This window comes from Moschus berezovskii, chromosome 25 (genome assembly GCF_049115385.1).
Source record: "Moschus berezovskii isolate FMDL1 chromosome 25, NW_MosBer_1.0, whole genome shotgun sequence".
NCBI lineage: Eukaryota > Metazoa > Chordata > Mammalia > Artiodactyla > Moschidae > Moschus > Moschus berezovskii.
Window position 1 is genome coordinate 39,983,702 of NC_142484.1, and position 16,978 is coordinate 40,000,679.

The 16,978-nt window shown below is 35.9% G+C and overlaps 1 protein-coding gene across 1 annotated transcript in view; it reads left to right on the forward strand.

Annotated features, from left to right (window-relative positions):
• HIKESHI (heat shock protein nuclear import factor hikeshi) overlaps positions 1-16,628 on the forward strand; it is a 36,037-nt gene extending 19,409 nt beyond the window's left edge. The window contains exons 3-5 of the mRNA XM_055416164.2: positions 9,507-9,658; positions 15,552-15,670; positions 16,549-16,628. Of these exons, the coding sequence (XP_055272139.1) occupies positions 9,507-9,658; positions 15,552-15,670; positions 16,549-16,603 (326 nt within the window). The 3' untranslated portion in view covers positions 16,604-16,628. The remainder of the gene's footprint in view (positions 1-9,506; positions 9,659-15,551; positions 15,671-16,548) is intronic.
• Positions 16,629-16,978: the final 350 nt, after the last annotated feature.

A 16,978-nucleotide genomic window follows, 5' to 3' on the forward strand; every position in this document is an offset into this window, starting at 1 on the left:
AAGCACATTTTAAAAATTTATTTTTAATTGGCATATGATTGCTTTACATTGTTATGTTGATTTGTGCTATTCATCAACGTGAATCAGCCATAGGTATATGCAGTAAGAAATTTAAAGCAACTATATTTTGAAATAATTCCAAAATTAGAGAAAAATTATAAGAATAGTGTAAGGAATTGTTTACATTCTTCTTCCGTATTCATTTGGGCTTCTCTGGTGGTTCACACAGTAAAGTATCTGCCTGCAGTGTAGGAGACTTGGTTTTGATCCTGGGGTTGGCAAGATCCCCTGGAGAAGGAAACAGCTACCAACTCTAGTATTCTGGCCTGGAGAATTTCATGGACAGACGAGCCATATTCATTAATTTTGTTACATTTTATTTATGATTCTCTGGATATTTTTTCCCTGAAAATTTTGAAAATGTTATAGATATCATACCCCTTTACTCCTAAATACATCAGCATATGTTTCCTAGAGCAAGGATATTCTTTTATAATCACAGTATAATGATCAAGTTCAGCAAGTTTAACGTTAATCCAGTGCTCTTGTCTGTATTCTGCATTAAAGTTTTGCCAGTTCTCCCAGTCCTGCCTTTTATAGCACTCTCCTCCTCTATCTAGGGTCCAGTCAGTATTGTGCATTCCATTTAATTGCCACACTTTTACACTGTTGCTCAGCCTTTGTCTTTCATAAAATTAGGCTTAGCACCAGAGAATTTTCAAGGAATGTTAAAATTAGAGTTTGTTATAAATCATTTGACTTTCTGATTTATAGTTCTCTTTTGGGGCTTGCTGCTGTATTTTAATGTTACCGCTTTGGCTTTTTGCATCTAGCTCAGTTGCCAAGAAGAAACGTTTAAACTGATTCTAGTTTTCATTTTAAAATTGGATTGATCTTGTTAAGGGGATTAGAAAAGACAACCCCCGCCCCCACCTCCCAGATACCAGTAGTTCAGTTCAGTTCAGTCACTCAGTCGTGTCCGACTCTTCGCGACCCCATGAATCACAGCACACCAGGCCTCCCTGTCCATCACCAACTCCCGGAGTTCACTCAAACTCATGTCCATCGAGTCGGTGATGCCATCCAGCCATCTCATTCTCTGTTGTCCCCTTCTCCCGCCCCCAATCCCTCCCAGCATTAGAGTCTTTTCCAGTGAGTCAACTCGTCGCATGAGGTGGCCAAAATATTGGAGTTTCAGTTTTAGCATACCACTAAGATCAGTTTATTCTTATGCAGTGGAACTAGAGCCAGAATGGGAACCTTTTACTTCTTGACTTGCTATCTTGAATGCTTATTGTAAAGTAAGTAATGAGTAAAAATCAGTATAGAGTTTCATACTACAGAATTTGGTATAAACAGGATAATGAACAGAAATAAGCATCAGCCTTGGAGCTTACTAGACCTCTTTGAGTCCCAGTGCGTTACTAGCTGGGTAGTCTTGACCAGGTTCTTTAACCTTAGAGGAGAATTCAGGTGAAATGGGGATAATAATACCTACAGTGAATGTGTTTTGGGGAACATTAGAGATAATGCATAATAGTGCCTGTCTGGCACATAGTTGGTGCTCAAGAAATGATTATTATGTTTTTATAATATTATAGAAAGACAGCTCTAGGAGGTATCTTAAAAATCACCCAGATAATGAAACCTGTTCAGAAAGGTTACGTAATTGTGACTGCTTTATGAGAGTGAAAGTGCCTTGAGAGTAGGGAATGTTGTATCTTTCACCTTAAGTTCTTTAGAGTGTGTAGAGCACAGAGATGGACTTTAGATACTTGGTAAATAGTGATTGTTTAAATACAGTTCAGACATCCAAATTCTAGACGTACTTCAATCTCAGGTAAATGAACATTTTTATCTGGTTTAAGAGATTCATTATTGATAAACCTTTGGAAGTCACATAGCTCTTAAAATATGCATTCAGGAAAAATGGTATTTCAGGCTTGTCAGGCTATCCATAGAAATGAAGCAGAACTTTTAGGGCTATATATCTGTGATTTCTAAATATTTATATTCTATACTAAGAGGATTTTCAACAAGCATAATAAGGCTGTTTTTCTGTAGCTTTTTAGCGTATGTCAGATTTCAAATGTCACTTCATAGTAAATTGCTCATTTCCCCCATAACAGTTTTCTTCAGTCCTCATCTCTTAGCACATCAAAAATACCTTAACTAATAGACTCACTTTTAGTTTCTTTTAGGGGACACTTGTAAGTCTTAGATGGCTATTTCATGAGTTTTATTTTTTGCAGGGGTCTTTCAAAGAACAGAGAAAGCATTTATTTTACTTAATCTGTTTTTAAAGTTCATTCTATCTTACAGTTACCATATGGGTCCATTGGATCATTTTATAAATCTAATATGCATTTGGGGATATTAATGATCTTATTTTGTCTATATTTTGAAACATTTTGTTATTTCATCCAAGGAATTATTTATCATTATTCATTAGTTATTGTCAACTATGGGGGGAAAAAGGCTGAAATGATAAGAAAAATAAAGAATGATGGAATTACTTGAAGCTGAGGTTGGCAAACATTTTTGTAAAGCTTAAGATAGTATATATTCTAGACTGTGCACTACAAATGGTCACTGTGACATATTCTTTAAACAACCCTTTAAAAATGTGAAAACTGTCCTTCGCTTCAAGATCTTATGTTAGGTTATGGGCCAGATTTTGCATGTGTACCTTAGTTTGCTATTGCATTATCCCTCAGTCAGTTTTCATATTGTATTGTCCAAAGAATTATGTCATCTTTCACAAAGTATAAAGGGAGACTGGAGACACCATCTTCACTGTCTGCTTTTTACTTTTATTGGACAGAATTAGGAATTAATAATTTTTTATGTTTTTAATGGCAAAGAGAAGAAAATTGACAGAGGAACAAATTTTACATTTATTGCATAAATCAGAAAATAAATACAAAGAGGCAAATAACAGCAATCTAGACTCTTGTGATGGTGGTGCGGTTGATCATATAAGTAAAATCTCAGGACTGAGTCTTCTTAAATAAAAGAATGATGATCTCATTGAATTTTCTTACTTAAAAATTGATGATTGAACAGTATATTTCTAAGGACCAAAAGAAAATATGGTATTCTTACTCATTCATTTAGCAAGGAGGAATTAATCATGTAGTATTTTGTGGCAAAATCTTAGACGTGTGGTTGAAGGATATGTGCTGGTGTTCTTTCATCTCTTATCTTTGTGCTCCAAATTTGACTGAATACAGTTTGTAAGTGGACATTGCACCTGCTTTGGTTATGTTAATCACTTTGATGTCTGAGTTCCACACAAGTTAAGTGAGGAAAACCTTCTTGACTATATTTTTGCATGTGATTCTCTACTGACACAGAAGAAAATGTTCTGTTCTTAAACAAATTGTGCCAAGTGATGAAAAGTGGATACTGTATAATAATGTGGAATGGAAGGGATTGTGGGGCAAGTGAAATGAACCACCATGAAGCATATCAATGGCCCATCTTCATCCAAAGGAGGTGATGTTGTATATATAGTGGGATTGGAAGGGAGCTTCTTCTGGAAAACCAAACGATTAATTCCAAGGAGTACTGCTCCCAGTTAGAACAACTGAAAACAACACTGGATGGAAAGTGTATGGAATCTGTCAACAGAAGATGCATACTCTTCCATCAGGATAATAAGACCTCGTTTTTTTTGTTGACCAGGCAAAAACTGTTACAGCTTGGCTGGGAAGTTCTGGTTTATCCACTGTGTTCACAGACATTGCTCCTTCAGATTTCCATTTATTTCTGTCTTTGTAAAATTCTCTTAATGGAAAAAATTTCAGCCCCCTGAAAGACTGTAAAAGGTATCTGAAATAGTTCCTTGCTCAAAAAGATAAAACATTTCAGGAAGATGGAATTATGAAGTTGCATGAAAAATGGTGGAAGGTAATGGGACAAAACAATGACTACATGGTTCAATAAAGTTCTCGGTGAAAGTGAAAAATATATCTTCTATGTTTACTTAAAATCTAAAGGAATTTTTTTGCCAATGGAATGCAAAGATGATGAGAAGGTAATAAATGTAGAAATGAAAAGTTAATTGGATTGATTATTCTAAATGTTCATAAGTCTAGAAATGACAGTGATTTGAAAATTAAAAATCAGAGAAGGTGGCTGCTCTTCAACAAGTTATGAGCCCTTAAGAATTTCAAGGATTGCAGTTTGACAGTACAACTACTAGAAGAAGGACCAGAAGTAATGATAAGCTTGAACCTAACAGAGATGTGTTTAAAGTCAAGAGTCAGGTTTATAAAATGCATATATTCCACATTTATTAGTGACACTTGATGAACAGTTGTATTCAGAGAATGTGGCTCATTTTGTTTTATTCTAACTTAAATACCAGGCACATGTGGGAAATCTGGAATGTGTATTTGAGTTTGCTGTGCTTTGTAACTCATTGAAAATTTCAATAAAGTTGTTTTTTACTCTCTTTATTCTTCCAAACATTTTTTTGTGAAATGACTCAAAATGTATATTTTTAAATGAGTCAATTAGACCCAGATAGTAAATGATGATGACTGCTTTTCCTTGTATACTAACAGTAAAACACTAGTTTCCTATGTGATTTCTCGTCTTGAGTTATGCCTTGTTAGGTTAGTGAAGAGGAATACTTTGAGAAACAGCCTTAAAAAATTTGCTGCTTCTTTTACTCTTGGAATGTTACTGAGGACTTTATGCAATGTATGCTTTTTTTTTTTTTGCAGACCAGATGTTTCACTTTCCCTTCTGTTTTTGCTTTTTAATTTTTTATTGTAAGACTCAGTGTCACTGATCATGTTTTTCTTTTGACTTGGGCTATCATGAATTCATATACAAAATTAGCACTCACTGTAAGTTTGTATTTTATGTTCCATTGTTTTTTCCCAGGATTTTATTTTATGGTTTGCAAACAAGAACTTTTGTACTTGGAGGGTATCAACTACTGTGTCAAACCTGTTTTGAGAATAAAATTGACTAAAGGAATGACTTAATTGCACAGTAGATTTCTTTGAAAATATTGATTAAAGATTATTGAAGACTTGGAGTTTTATTTTCCCCCCTTACATTGTCTTGGTTCCAGAGAGCTCTAAAATGAAAAAGTCAGAATATTTCCTTAGCCCCAGTTTTTACAGTGGATCTTAGCTTTACTTAGGACCCCACTCGTTTGCCGAGAGCTTGTGTACGATAAAAGATGGAGATTAGAGATGACAGGGCTTTTTGCTTGGGCACATCACTCCCTGGGTGATTATAACTAAGGCAAGTGTTTTGAGTCATTTTCCTGAGCCTGATACTCAGACAAATAGCAATTTTTTGGACTTAGCATGATTCTCAGCTTAAAACAGTTAAAATGATGGAGAAAGGGATTCCAAAATTATCCCTCCATAAAAGCAACAATACCAATAACAACAAAAAACTGGAAGCAACTCTCAGAATCAACTTTTTCAGGCCCCTGGAAACTAACCAAAGGCTTGTCACAACCAGAGGGACGTTTATTAAGAAAACACACTGAATCTCTATGAGAACAGTGAGCTTTGTGGTGTTTTAGTCCACCTTGATCTCGACCCTTTTTCCTCTGCTCAGTGGCAGCTGTGAAAGTAACAGACCTTGTCCTTGGTATTGGTACTGATACCAGAAGGAGCAGAATGGATGTTATTCATAATTAGTTGTAATTAACTTATTTGATTCTTTGAAAGACAGATTCATAAAGGCTTGCCTTTATGTTGTTTAACTTGGAACTCTTCCACTGCTAAAGTGACTTCTTGCAAGGGTTTGTCAAAAATGTTTACAGGTAAATGTAATATTTGCATATATATTACAAATATTTACAGGTCATTGATGCCTGAGAAAGTGTCAACAGTTGGAGCAAACATCAGACTAACCAAGAAGTTTGGAAGGGAAGGCGGTGAATAAGATACTTAGGAAACAAGGACTTTGAAATTCTCTGACCTGGGAATTCCTAGGAATCTAAATGACCACATGGGTGTCCAGGGCTCTGCACATGCTTGGGAAAGATCTAAGAAGGTCCTAAGGTCTCACTGCTGGCCGACCTTGAAGGCATGAGTTTTTGAAGCCATGTCTCAACACATGGAGCCCACCTGCAAAACGTTGGGAGAATTTGCTCCCAGGCTTCTAAGGCAATCTCTTTCCATTCACTAGCTGATCATTAAGCTAATAAGGGACTTTAGTGATAAAAAATAAAGACTTTATAGTATTAGTTCAGAAAAATCATTAAGGAAACAGCTACAACAAACAGTGGCAGTAAACCTTAAGAAGGGGTGAAACATCTAATTGCTAGAGTTATCAATTATTCAATATCTAGTTTTCAACAAAAAGCTATGAAGCATACAAGAAGCAAGCCCCTTTCACAGAAGAAATGACTAAAAACTACCTAGGAAGTAGAGACATTGGACTAAATAGTCAAAGACTTTAAGGAAACTTCTCAGACATGCTCAGAGAGCTAAAGGAAATCAGGAGAATGATATATCATCAAAGAAAAAAGAAGTAAAAATTGAAAAAAATTTTAAAAGGAAGTAAACTATGGAGTAGAAAAGTACAGTAATGGAAATGAAAAATGACTAGAGGGTTTTAGTAGCAGATTTGAGTAGGCCCCCCAAAATCAGTGAATTTGAAAATAGGTAAAATAATCAGGTTTGAAGAACTGGAAGAAGAATGAAAAATGAACAGAGCTTTAGAAACCTGTGAGACACCGTCAAGCATGTCAGTGTTGGGAGTCCTAGAGGAGGAGGAGGAGAGACAGAAGGGGTGGAAAGAATATTTGAAGAAATACCGCCCTAAAACTCTTAAATTTGATGAAAACTTTAATCTGCACTTAGTAGCTCAACAAACTCAAGTAGGATTAGCTTCAGGACATGTTGAACTGACTAGAGAAGTAACTCATCATGTACAAGGGTCCTTATTAAGTTACAGCTGATGTCTCATCAGAAACGTTGAGTCCAGAGGCAGTAGGCTGATGTATCACAAGTACTGAAAAAAAGTCGAGAATTCTGTAGCCATCAGAAGTGAAGGCAAAATAAAGATACTCCCAGATAAACAGAAATTGAGAGAATCAGGACTAGAGGACTAACCCTACAGGAAATGCTAAAGGGGGTCCTTCAAGCTGAAATGAGACCTGAGACGTAATTCAAATGCATGTTAAGTAAAAACACAGGTAAAGGTAACTACAGAGATAATTATAAAAGTCAGTATTAATACATACTTTGTAACTCTGCTCTTCCTATTTGATATAAAACACAATGACATAAAACATTGTCTGCTTATGGATATAGTGGGCTTCCTTGGTAACTCAGTGGTAAAGAACCTTCTGCCAGTGCAGGAGAATGCGGATTCAATGCATGGGTTGGGAAGATCCCCTGGAGAAGGAAATGACAACCCACTCCAGTATTCTTGCCTGGGAAATCTCATGGACAGAGGAGCCTGACAGGCTGTAGTCCATGGAGTCACAAAAGAGTCGGACATGACTTAGCAACTAACAACACCACAACATAGTCATACTATGTATGAAGATGTAATTAGTGACAATAAACAACATAAGGAAGAGAAGCAGTTACATAGGAGCAAAGTTTTTGTATACTGAATTTTATATACTGAACTGAAACTGTTTTGTATACTGAAATTTAAATTTTGTATACTGAAACTGATATTAATCCAAATTAGAGTTGTTATAAATTAAGATGTTAATTGTAATTGTAGTGCCATCATTTAAAGAATATAATAAAAATTATGATAAAGGAGTTAAAATGGTATACTGGCAAGTATCTATTTAACACAAAATTCACCTTTCCAATTAAAAGGCAGAGATTTGCAGAATAGATTAAAAGACATGATTCAGCTGTTGATTCAGAGAGATAAGTGGGTTGGAAGTAAAGGATGAAAAAATATATATGCGAACAGAAATCCAAGGGTCAGTCTTTCAGAAAGTTGTAACAGTTGCAAACTTGTGTGCACCTAAAAGAGCCTCGGAATACATGAATCAGGTATTGACAGAGTGGAGAAGAGGAATAACCAGTTCAACAGTAATTGAGAACGTCGGTGCCTTACTTTAAATACGGGCAGAACAGCTAGACAGAAGATCATCAAAGAAACAGAAGACTTGAACAACACTGTAAACTTGATTAGACGTAGCAGAACATTCTGTTCAATAGCAGCAGCATATGCATTCTTCTCAAGTGCCCATGGAACATTTCCTTGACACATCAGGCCACAAAACAAATCTTAGTATATTTTAAAAGATTGCAGAGTATGTTCTCGGACCCATTGATAGAAATAACAGAAGTAAACCTGGAAAATGTACAAATAGGAGGAAATTAAGAAAAATAAAATACTGAAAATATCTTAAAAACCAGTCGCATTTAGTGAAGAGTGTGTGTATTTTTAAAGCACAGAAACATAGACGGTTGCAAGTTTTTGTATTCTGATACCTGAAAATCTAAGAGTTTTGATACTTTGAGTGAGTGTTCTGGTTATTAGGAATGCATGTTGTCCCAGGTTTTCGTTCTGTAGTATTAGTTTAGACATTTTATAGTCTTATTAAAAGAGTAGATAAACCACTAATCTGTTCGTTGTATTTTTTCCTTCTTTCATGATTGTTTTATATGGATTAATAAAACTGACCTATATTTTTTCATGTTTAAGTTAGACACTTAGAGGATCAGGTATATCAAATACACATGTAATCTGTTTTATGTATTTATGATATATTATATATATACACTTATAAATGATATATTGTAAAGTGGAAAATTATTATTTTCTGAATAAGTTGCAAATTTCCTTATTGCCTATTTGATAATCCTCAGGTGTTGAGTGGGGTGAGTCATGACAAGTAGTCAAATATGCCATGTTGTTCATAATGGTAATTGAGAACTCTTTCTTTGTATAATAATCAGAAAATATTAAAACTAATTCTAAAAATCTTTAAAGATATCCTTTTATCACAGCATTGAGAATCTTTTGTATAACTCTCATTTATTTTTGTCTTACTCTCTTAATTTTCATTTCTAGCTGTAATAATTTTATAAGTTTTTAGAAAAATGACAGCTATTTTTCTGGTGGGGAAAATTTCACTTTTCTTTATATGGTAAGAACTAGGCATCCTTTTGGGCTTCCCTGGTGGCTCGGATGGTAAAGAATTTGCCTGCAGTGTAGGAGACCCAGGTTCTATCCCTAGGTGGAGAAGATCCGTTGAAGGAGGGCATGGCAACCCACTCCAGTATTCTTGCCTGGAGAATCCCATGGACAGAGGAGCCTGGTGGGCTACAATCCATGGGGTTACACAGAATCGGACACAACTGAACAACTAACACACACACACAAATACACACAGAGGCATCCTTTTACATTTAGCTGAGAAAAGACAAACTTTCAGGTGACAGAACTTCTTAGTGCATATAAATCAGCGGTTCTTCACATCTTTAGGAAGGAATTTATATATATACAAGTTAAGTTTGAAACATGTGGCACGTGTTAATTTCTTTCAGGAGAAGGAAGCCAACACCCCTTTGGAACCATGAATATTGTCCGAACTCCATCTGTTGCTCAGATTGGGATTTCAGTGGAATTGCTGGACAGTCTGGCTCAGCAGACTCCTGTGGGTAATGCTGCTGTGTCCTCAGTTGACTCATTCACTCAGGTAACGGAGTGCACCTTTCATTTTCTAAAATAGTTTACAAATCACATTCTATACTTCATACAATAGCCTGTGGTAGAGTTCATGTAAAAATGAAGGTAAACATACTGGCTTCCATGAATATTTTCAATTTGTCTCCCTTCTATATAGGTATTTTAAAATTCATAAATGCTTTGATGATACTTTAGTTTTTACAGTGATAAAATAGCTCAAAGTGATTTTTTGAAATAAGTTTAAATATTAACTTTTCCCCCCGTTTCCTCCCACAGTTAATATGCTAGGCTGTGGGTATACAGTTGTGAATCTGATAATAAGCAAGATTCTGGTCCTCATGTTGCTTAAAATCACATAGTTTCATAAGGGTTGACTTTTAATCTGTAAGGCAAAGGCCTGAAGGGGAGAATGATTTAGGCAGAGGTACAGCTAATACAAAGGCCCAGTGGTAGGAATTTGTTATGTCTGAAAAATAAAGCGAAGCTTTGTGGCTGGAGTAGAGTGAGCAAGGGGGAGAGATGGGAGATGAGGTGGAGATGATGGGGAAGCCGCTCCCCCATAAGGAGAGTCCGTATACGAAATCTCATTGGCTTTTGGAGGGGCTTTGGCTTAAGTTCTTTTTGGAGAACAAAACAAAAGTTTTGAGCGGGGGAGTAATATGATTTAACTTAAGTATTTAAAGGATCACTTTTGCATCTTTGGAGAGAAGCTGTAATGAGGCAAAGATGGAAGGAGAAAGAGCGGTTAGGAGTCTCTTGCGAAAATCTCGGTGAGAGTTTAATGGGGGAGTACAAATGGAGTTGGTGAAAAGTAGTTGATATCTCTTCTGGAGATAATTTGAATATGGCTGTCTCACGGTGTGAATCACATGTAAAGTCCGAGATAGAGACATCAACTATGGCTCTAAGGATGCTGGTTCCAGGAGCTGGAGCACAGGAATATTGTACAAAGAACAAGTATGGGCTGGGAGTGGAATCGGGAGTTGAGTTTTGGTTGTATTGCATTTGGGATGTCTATTAGATAGATAGCTGGAGGTGGCAGGTTCATGAGAGATAAAAATTTGGGTGCCCTCAGTGTAAAGGTGGTATTTGAAGTTGTAGAGTAAATATGATCACTGAGAAATAACTATGAACAGAAAAATTGGCCAGTGACAGAGCTTGAGGCCATTTCGAAGTTGAGATGCTTAAGAGATCAGGAGGAATGAAAGGAATACCCAAAGTAGGAGGAGACCCCCAGAAATGGTATTTTGGAAGAGAAGTACTTTTTTTAAACCTCTTTAAATTATTAAGATATGATAGCACATTTACAGGAGATTTGGAAAATACAAATAACAAAGTTATGTATAATTCCACTGTATATTATGATTATTCTTTTTAAGTAGGTAAAAGATTTTTAGTTGGGGTTTCAATATCAAACTCAAAACTTAATAGAATGAATATACAGAGAAGTAGAAGGATATAGTAGACCTGAAAAACAAGGAACCAATTCAACATAAGATACATACAGTTTTCAAGACTGGTTTTTAAGAAGGAAGAAGTGATCAGTAGTATTGACTGCTTATGGATCAAGTAAATGAAGGCTAAGAATTAACTATTGGCCTTGGCAAGGTAGAAGTCATTAAAGACTTTGACAAGAATTCACAGAGGTGGAAAAGGAGTTTGTAGTGAGGTTGAGTGACTTGGAGGAGAGGAAATGGAAATAGTGACCATAGATGACTCTTGGTGAGTGTTGTTACGAAGGACAGCAGATGGGTGATCTGGTTGCTTGAGGGCTGTGGGGACAAGAAAATTTTTTTTTTCTGCTTTTAATAGGAGATGCTATATCATGTTTGACAGGAATAAAGCATTTGTGAGAGAAAAATTGAAGATGCAGGAGAGTGGGGAGACTTGTGAAAGTGGTATCTGAGTAGGAAGTAGACTGTGTTAGGAAGTAATAGAAAGGATAACGGGCAATGTTTACAGTATGGATAGAGACGCAGCAGGTTAGTAAACGAGCTGAAGGGAACTTGTGCAGGTTCTCTCTCGATTCCTTCTCTAGTAAAATAGGAAGCAGATCATCAGCTGAGATTGAGGGGAGAGGAAATACTGGAAATGTAAATGAGGGGCTTCCCTGGTGGCTTAGATGCTGAAAAATCCACCTGCAGTGTCGGAGACCAGGTTTCAATCCCTGGGTTGGGAAGATCCCCAAGTCCTCTAGGAGAGGAGGAGCATGAATGAGTGGACAGGGAAACCTCTGGGCTTGCTGGACAGCATACTTTTAAGAACTGTGGCTGTGAATTTAAGAGCCAGCTTGTCATGTACTCTCTGGAGAATGGGCCAAATTAAGAATGACAATTAAAAATTTTTGTCAGTAATTTAAAAATAAACTGTGCTGAAAAAAGCAAGTTACGAAGCAATACTCAACAGTTATTCCATATAGATTGTATGTGAAAAATGTCTGGAAAATACATGCCAAAGTGATGTTATCCCTGGAGAGGGGCAGAAAGACATTTTAACTCTATAATAAATTATTTGACCTTTTTATTAAACATATTTTTTTATGAAATATTTTAATATACAGAAAAGTACATCCCACAGATATTTATTGTGTACATTTTGTGTGCCAGGCATTTTTAAAGAACAAATAGATAAAAACAGGTATCAAAATAAAATAGTGCCTGACCTTGTAAGGCTGTCTTTATAGTGGGGCATAGTTGAAGACTTCCATGTGTCTTCCTGGGCTTCCCTAATGACTCAAAAGGTAAAGAATCTGCCTGTAATGCAGCAGACCCAGGTTCTTTACCTGGGTCTGGAAGATCCCCTGGAGAAGAAAATGGCAGCCCATTCCAGTATTCTTGCCTGGGAAATCCCATGGTCAGAGGAGCCTGATGGCTACAGTCCATGGGATTACAGTCCACTCCACTAAGCGCTCACACATGCACACAGTCTTCTACTTAGATTCAACTGTTACATTTTGCTATATTTTATACTAGTTAAAAAGTTATATAAAGTGTTACAATCCACTGCTCTCTGCTTCTCTTTTTCCCTGTCTGAATAGCTACTCTTCTAACTTTATGTATCTTTCCTATTTCAGTACTTAAAAAAATTTCATTTTTTTTTCAACAGAATATGTATAGTACAATTTGTATGTAATTTATGCCTTTAGTTGTTCTTACTTGATTTTAGTTTTTATCAGTAGCACATGATTGAGAAAGTCAGTTTTACATGCAAAACAGCTGTTCTCTATTATACCTCTTAATATTCTGCTGTTACTCTCCTCAGCAGCAGTCACTTTCAACCTCCCGCTTTCCCCCACTCTTTCTTCTTGTATTTACTTCCATGTCTCAGAAGAAACTTGTTGAGTCTTTATTGATTTATTTGTTATAGGTATTTTCTGTTGACTTATCGAAACATAACATGATTTAAGGGCTTCCCTGGTAGCTCAGATGGTAAAGAATCCGCCTGCAATGTGGGAGACCTGGTTTTGATCCCTGGGTTGGAAAGATCCCCTGGAGAAGGGAATGGCAACCCATTCCAGTATTCTTGCCTGGAGAATCCCATGGACAGAGGAGCCTGGTGGGCTACAATCTGTGGGGTCGCAGAGTCGGACACAACTGAGTGAGCATAAGCACAAGCCCAGCGTGGTTTAGCTCTCTTAATCTTCTGCTCTCCAGCACACACAGGTATCTTTTCTCCCCTCCTTTCCAATATAGATCTTCAAGTTAAGATTCCAAATTTTCAGTATTATGACCTGGTAAATATTTTTCAGAGCTGAGCCATGTGTTACAAGTTTATGATTATATTTCTTGTCCTATATAACGTTTTATTTTTCTTGGTTAATAAATTCCTCATTTTTTCCTTTGCATGGATTTCTGTTTCCATTTCTAATAATTTATGCCCAAACTCTTCCAAGTATAAATTCCCATTCAATATCTTTATATATATTTATAGCAATTTAAAATTTGTCTTGTAAACATTCCTCTTGGAACTCTTTATTTTAAAGCAAATACATCTTTAAAAAATTTTTTTCTTTCATTCATCTTGTACTGGGCTGCATCTTGGTTGCTAAGCAGGCTTTTCTGTAGTTGCAGCTCATGGGCTTCTTATTGTGGCGGCCTCTCTTGTTGAGGAGCACAGGCTTCAGTAGTTGCAGATTGTGGGCTCAGTTGTGGCATAGTTGCTCTGTGGCATGTGGCATCTTCCTGGATCAGGGATTGAACCCGTGTATCCCGCATTGGCAGGTGGACTCTGCTACTGAACCACCAGGGAAGCCCAGTCCCTATTTTTAAATTGATTAATTAATTTGGCTGTGTCTGGTCTTGGTTGTGGCCTGCGGGATCTCCCGTTGAGACTTGCAGGCTTAGTAGTTGCGGTTCGTGGGCTTAGTTGCTTGGCATTGGGATCTTAGTTTCCCAACCAGAAAAAAAAAAAGATAAAATTGGGATTGAACCTGTGTCTCTTGCATTGCAAGGTGGATTCCTCACCACTGGACCTCCAGGGAAGTTCCCACATACATTTTTTTTTTAATTGAGTAATAGCATCTTTGTTGTATGTCATGTGTCACATACACTTAACGTTTGTTTCTGGGCTCTCCCTTTTATTCCAGTTAGTTTATTTGCCTGTCCCTTTGCCAGTTATATCTGGTAGGCCAAGACCCTCCTCCTAATCATCAAAACAAGCCTGAGTATTTTTGATAATAATGTTAGCATCAGCTTGTCAAGTGCCATGAAAAATCTTCTTGGAATGTAGTTGAAAATAACATTGGATTTATAGGTTTTAATGTGCCTTTATTAAATTATGTTTTCCCATTCATGAACACATGGTGTCTTTCCACTCAATGTGGTAAAAAAAAGTCCTTTCATTTGTTTTCTTTCTTGTCTGTCAATACACTCTTAAAATATTTCCCACAAATATCTTACTGTCAGCTTGTCTTAGCATTTCCCCTAGGTACCTTACAGACTTTCTGTCATGAGTTGGATCTTCTTAAAGTTCCATTTAAAAATTTTTGTTGCTTGTGTGGAGGGTTGCTGTTGGTTTTTTTTTTTCTTGATACTGAACTTTTAGTCCATGCTCTTACTGAACTCTCACATTGGTTCAAGTACCTTAACAGTAGAGTCTCTTGGGTTAAATTATCTCAGTATTATTAAACAAAAACCCTGTTAACATGTTTCTTCTCATGTAGAAAAGAGACAGCAAGAATCTTCATGGCTAGTTTTGTGTTTCTGAGAAAGTGATGTTCGGAAGATTATTTTTGAGAGAATAAAAGGTATTATTATTGTTAGTAGTTCATTAATTTTGGGTTTAGTGCTTAAACCCACTTGATGCTCAAGAAATGTAAATCCGTGTGCTTCTGGCATCTACCAGGAGACCTGGAGGGTGTTAGTGGATTTGCCCACTTGAGGGTCAGTGAGAGCAAACAGGCCAGGTGATAAGTGGAATAGTACCGTCTTTGTAATTGATGGCAAGTGACCAGTTGCTCCTTTTTCATACTTTTTAAAAATTTTTCTGGCAAGAAAAAGACTTTTTAAATATGGTTACTGTTTTGGATGAGGAAACAGGTTGATTTGACCAGGGTGGTATTTGAGGAGAGGGGAATCTCCAGAGGTGGAGATAAAAGAAGATATTTTGAAGGAAAAATTTTTTATCTTTTTTTTTTTAATAAAATGAATTTGTTAGAAACTTAAAAATAGTTGAAAGTCATAGAAATTCTTTGAGATATAAAGATAGTACTAAAGGCAGATGTTTATGCTTTTGTGCCATAGTGTCATTTTATGACTTCCCTTAGTGGGCAGCATTGGACTTAGAATTCCTAGTCCTTAAACCAAGTTACTGCAGCATTTTAAATTAAAAATATTAGAGTTTAATATTTAAAAATACTGCTGTATTTAGTACAGCCCATTAATCTGTTTATTATTAACTTTTAGTTCACACAAAAGATGCTGGACAACTTCTACAATTTTGCTTCATCATTTGCTGTCTCTCAGGCCCAGATGACACCAAGTCCATCTGAAATGTTCATTCCAGCAAACGTGGTTCTGAAATGGTATGGGGCATTATGTAGCTCTTATATTAAGGCTTTGAGTAACCATATATATATTTTGCTTATGAATGTATTTCTTCTTTGATCTTTAAACATTTTTTATAGTGGACATCAGCTTACATTAACATTTGCATGCCATTAAATAGTACGTACTTTAGAGTTCACATTAGGAAAAATTTCTACCCCAAGTAATATTCTTTAGGGACCACAATTAAGGTCTGTATCTTTTATATATATATATGCTTGAATTGTTTAAGTACCATATATGAAGCTTGAAATATCAGTGAAAACTTTTCTTCCTAAATTTAGAAAGTCTTGATCTAAAATAAACATGTATAAAACATCAGAGTGGTTTATACTGTACCCTGTACATGAATGATTAGTAAATCTGTTTCTTTAGCTTTTCTCTGTTTCTCTTTTATAGATGTTTCTTTCACTTTGAATATCCCAGTGTTAGGGAGGTGCATAAGGAGACTGTGCTAAGTGGTAGCGTGGTGTAGCATGGCCTGGTCTGGAATGTGTTAGATTTGAGCTTTGTTATCTTGTAGCTTTGTGACCTTGAGCAAATCAGTCTCATCTATGAAAAGAGGGTGGGGGAGTTAGATTTCATTTTTTGTTAGGTCTTTTCTAGCTCTCAGATTTGCCGAAGATAATAAATGTATTATGATTTGTGCTTTGTGATACAGCCAGTTAAATCACTGTGCTTGCTATCTTCTTATACATTAATAATTAAATTCCCAAATTAACTTTTTAACTTTCTAGGTATTTAATCTTGGCTGTTTAGAAGTGACATGTAAAGTTATTTGCTTTTTGATGAGTTATTTATCAGGTTATGAAAGATTCTAATTAAATTTCTTATAAAGATGTTTTTTCTTTTGTAGGTATGAAAACTTTCAAAGACGACTAGCACAGAACCCTCTCTTTTGGAAAACATAATTTGAATAAAATAATTTTTAATGGATTCTGAAATTTGTCATGTTTTGAAGATAATGACTATTTGAAAGCATGAAGTCAAAAGGATCAATGAAGCCTCATTTTAAAAACTGCTTAGTGACTATGAAGTTTAATTAAGATCTTTATAAAAAATTAAAAACATTGAAAAGTGAAAACATGTTCATCATTAATGACTCTCTTCCCTTAAGCTTAAAATACTCAAGAGGTAAAACATTTTGTTTGGGCTATGATTCATGTTTTACTTAAAAATAAAGCATATTCACAGTAGTGTGCCAAATGCATTGCATTTATAATCTTTCATTTATATTTACAGTGGAATTTGCTAGAATAAATGAAAATCAAACATATCAAAATTTG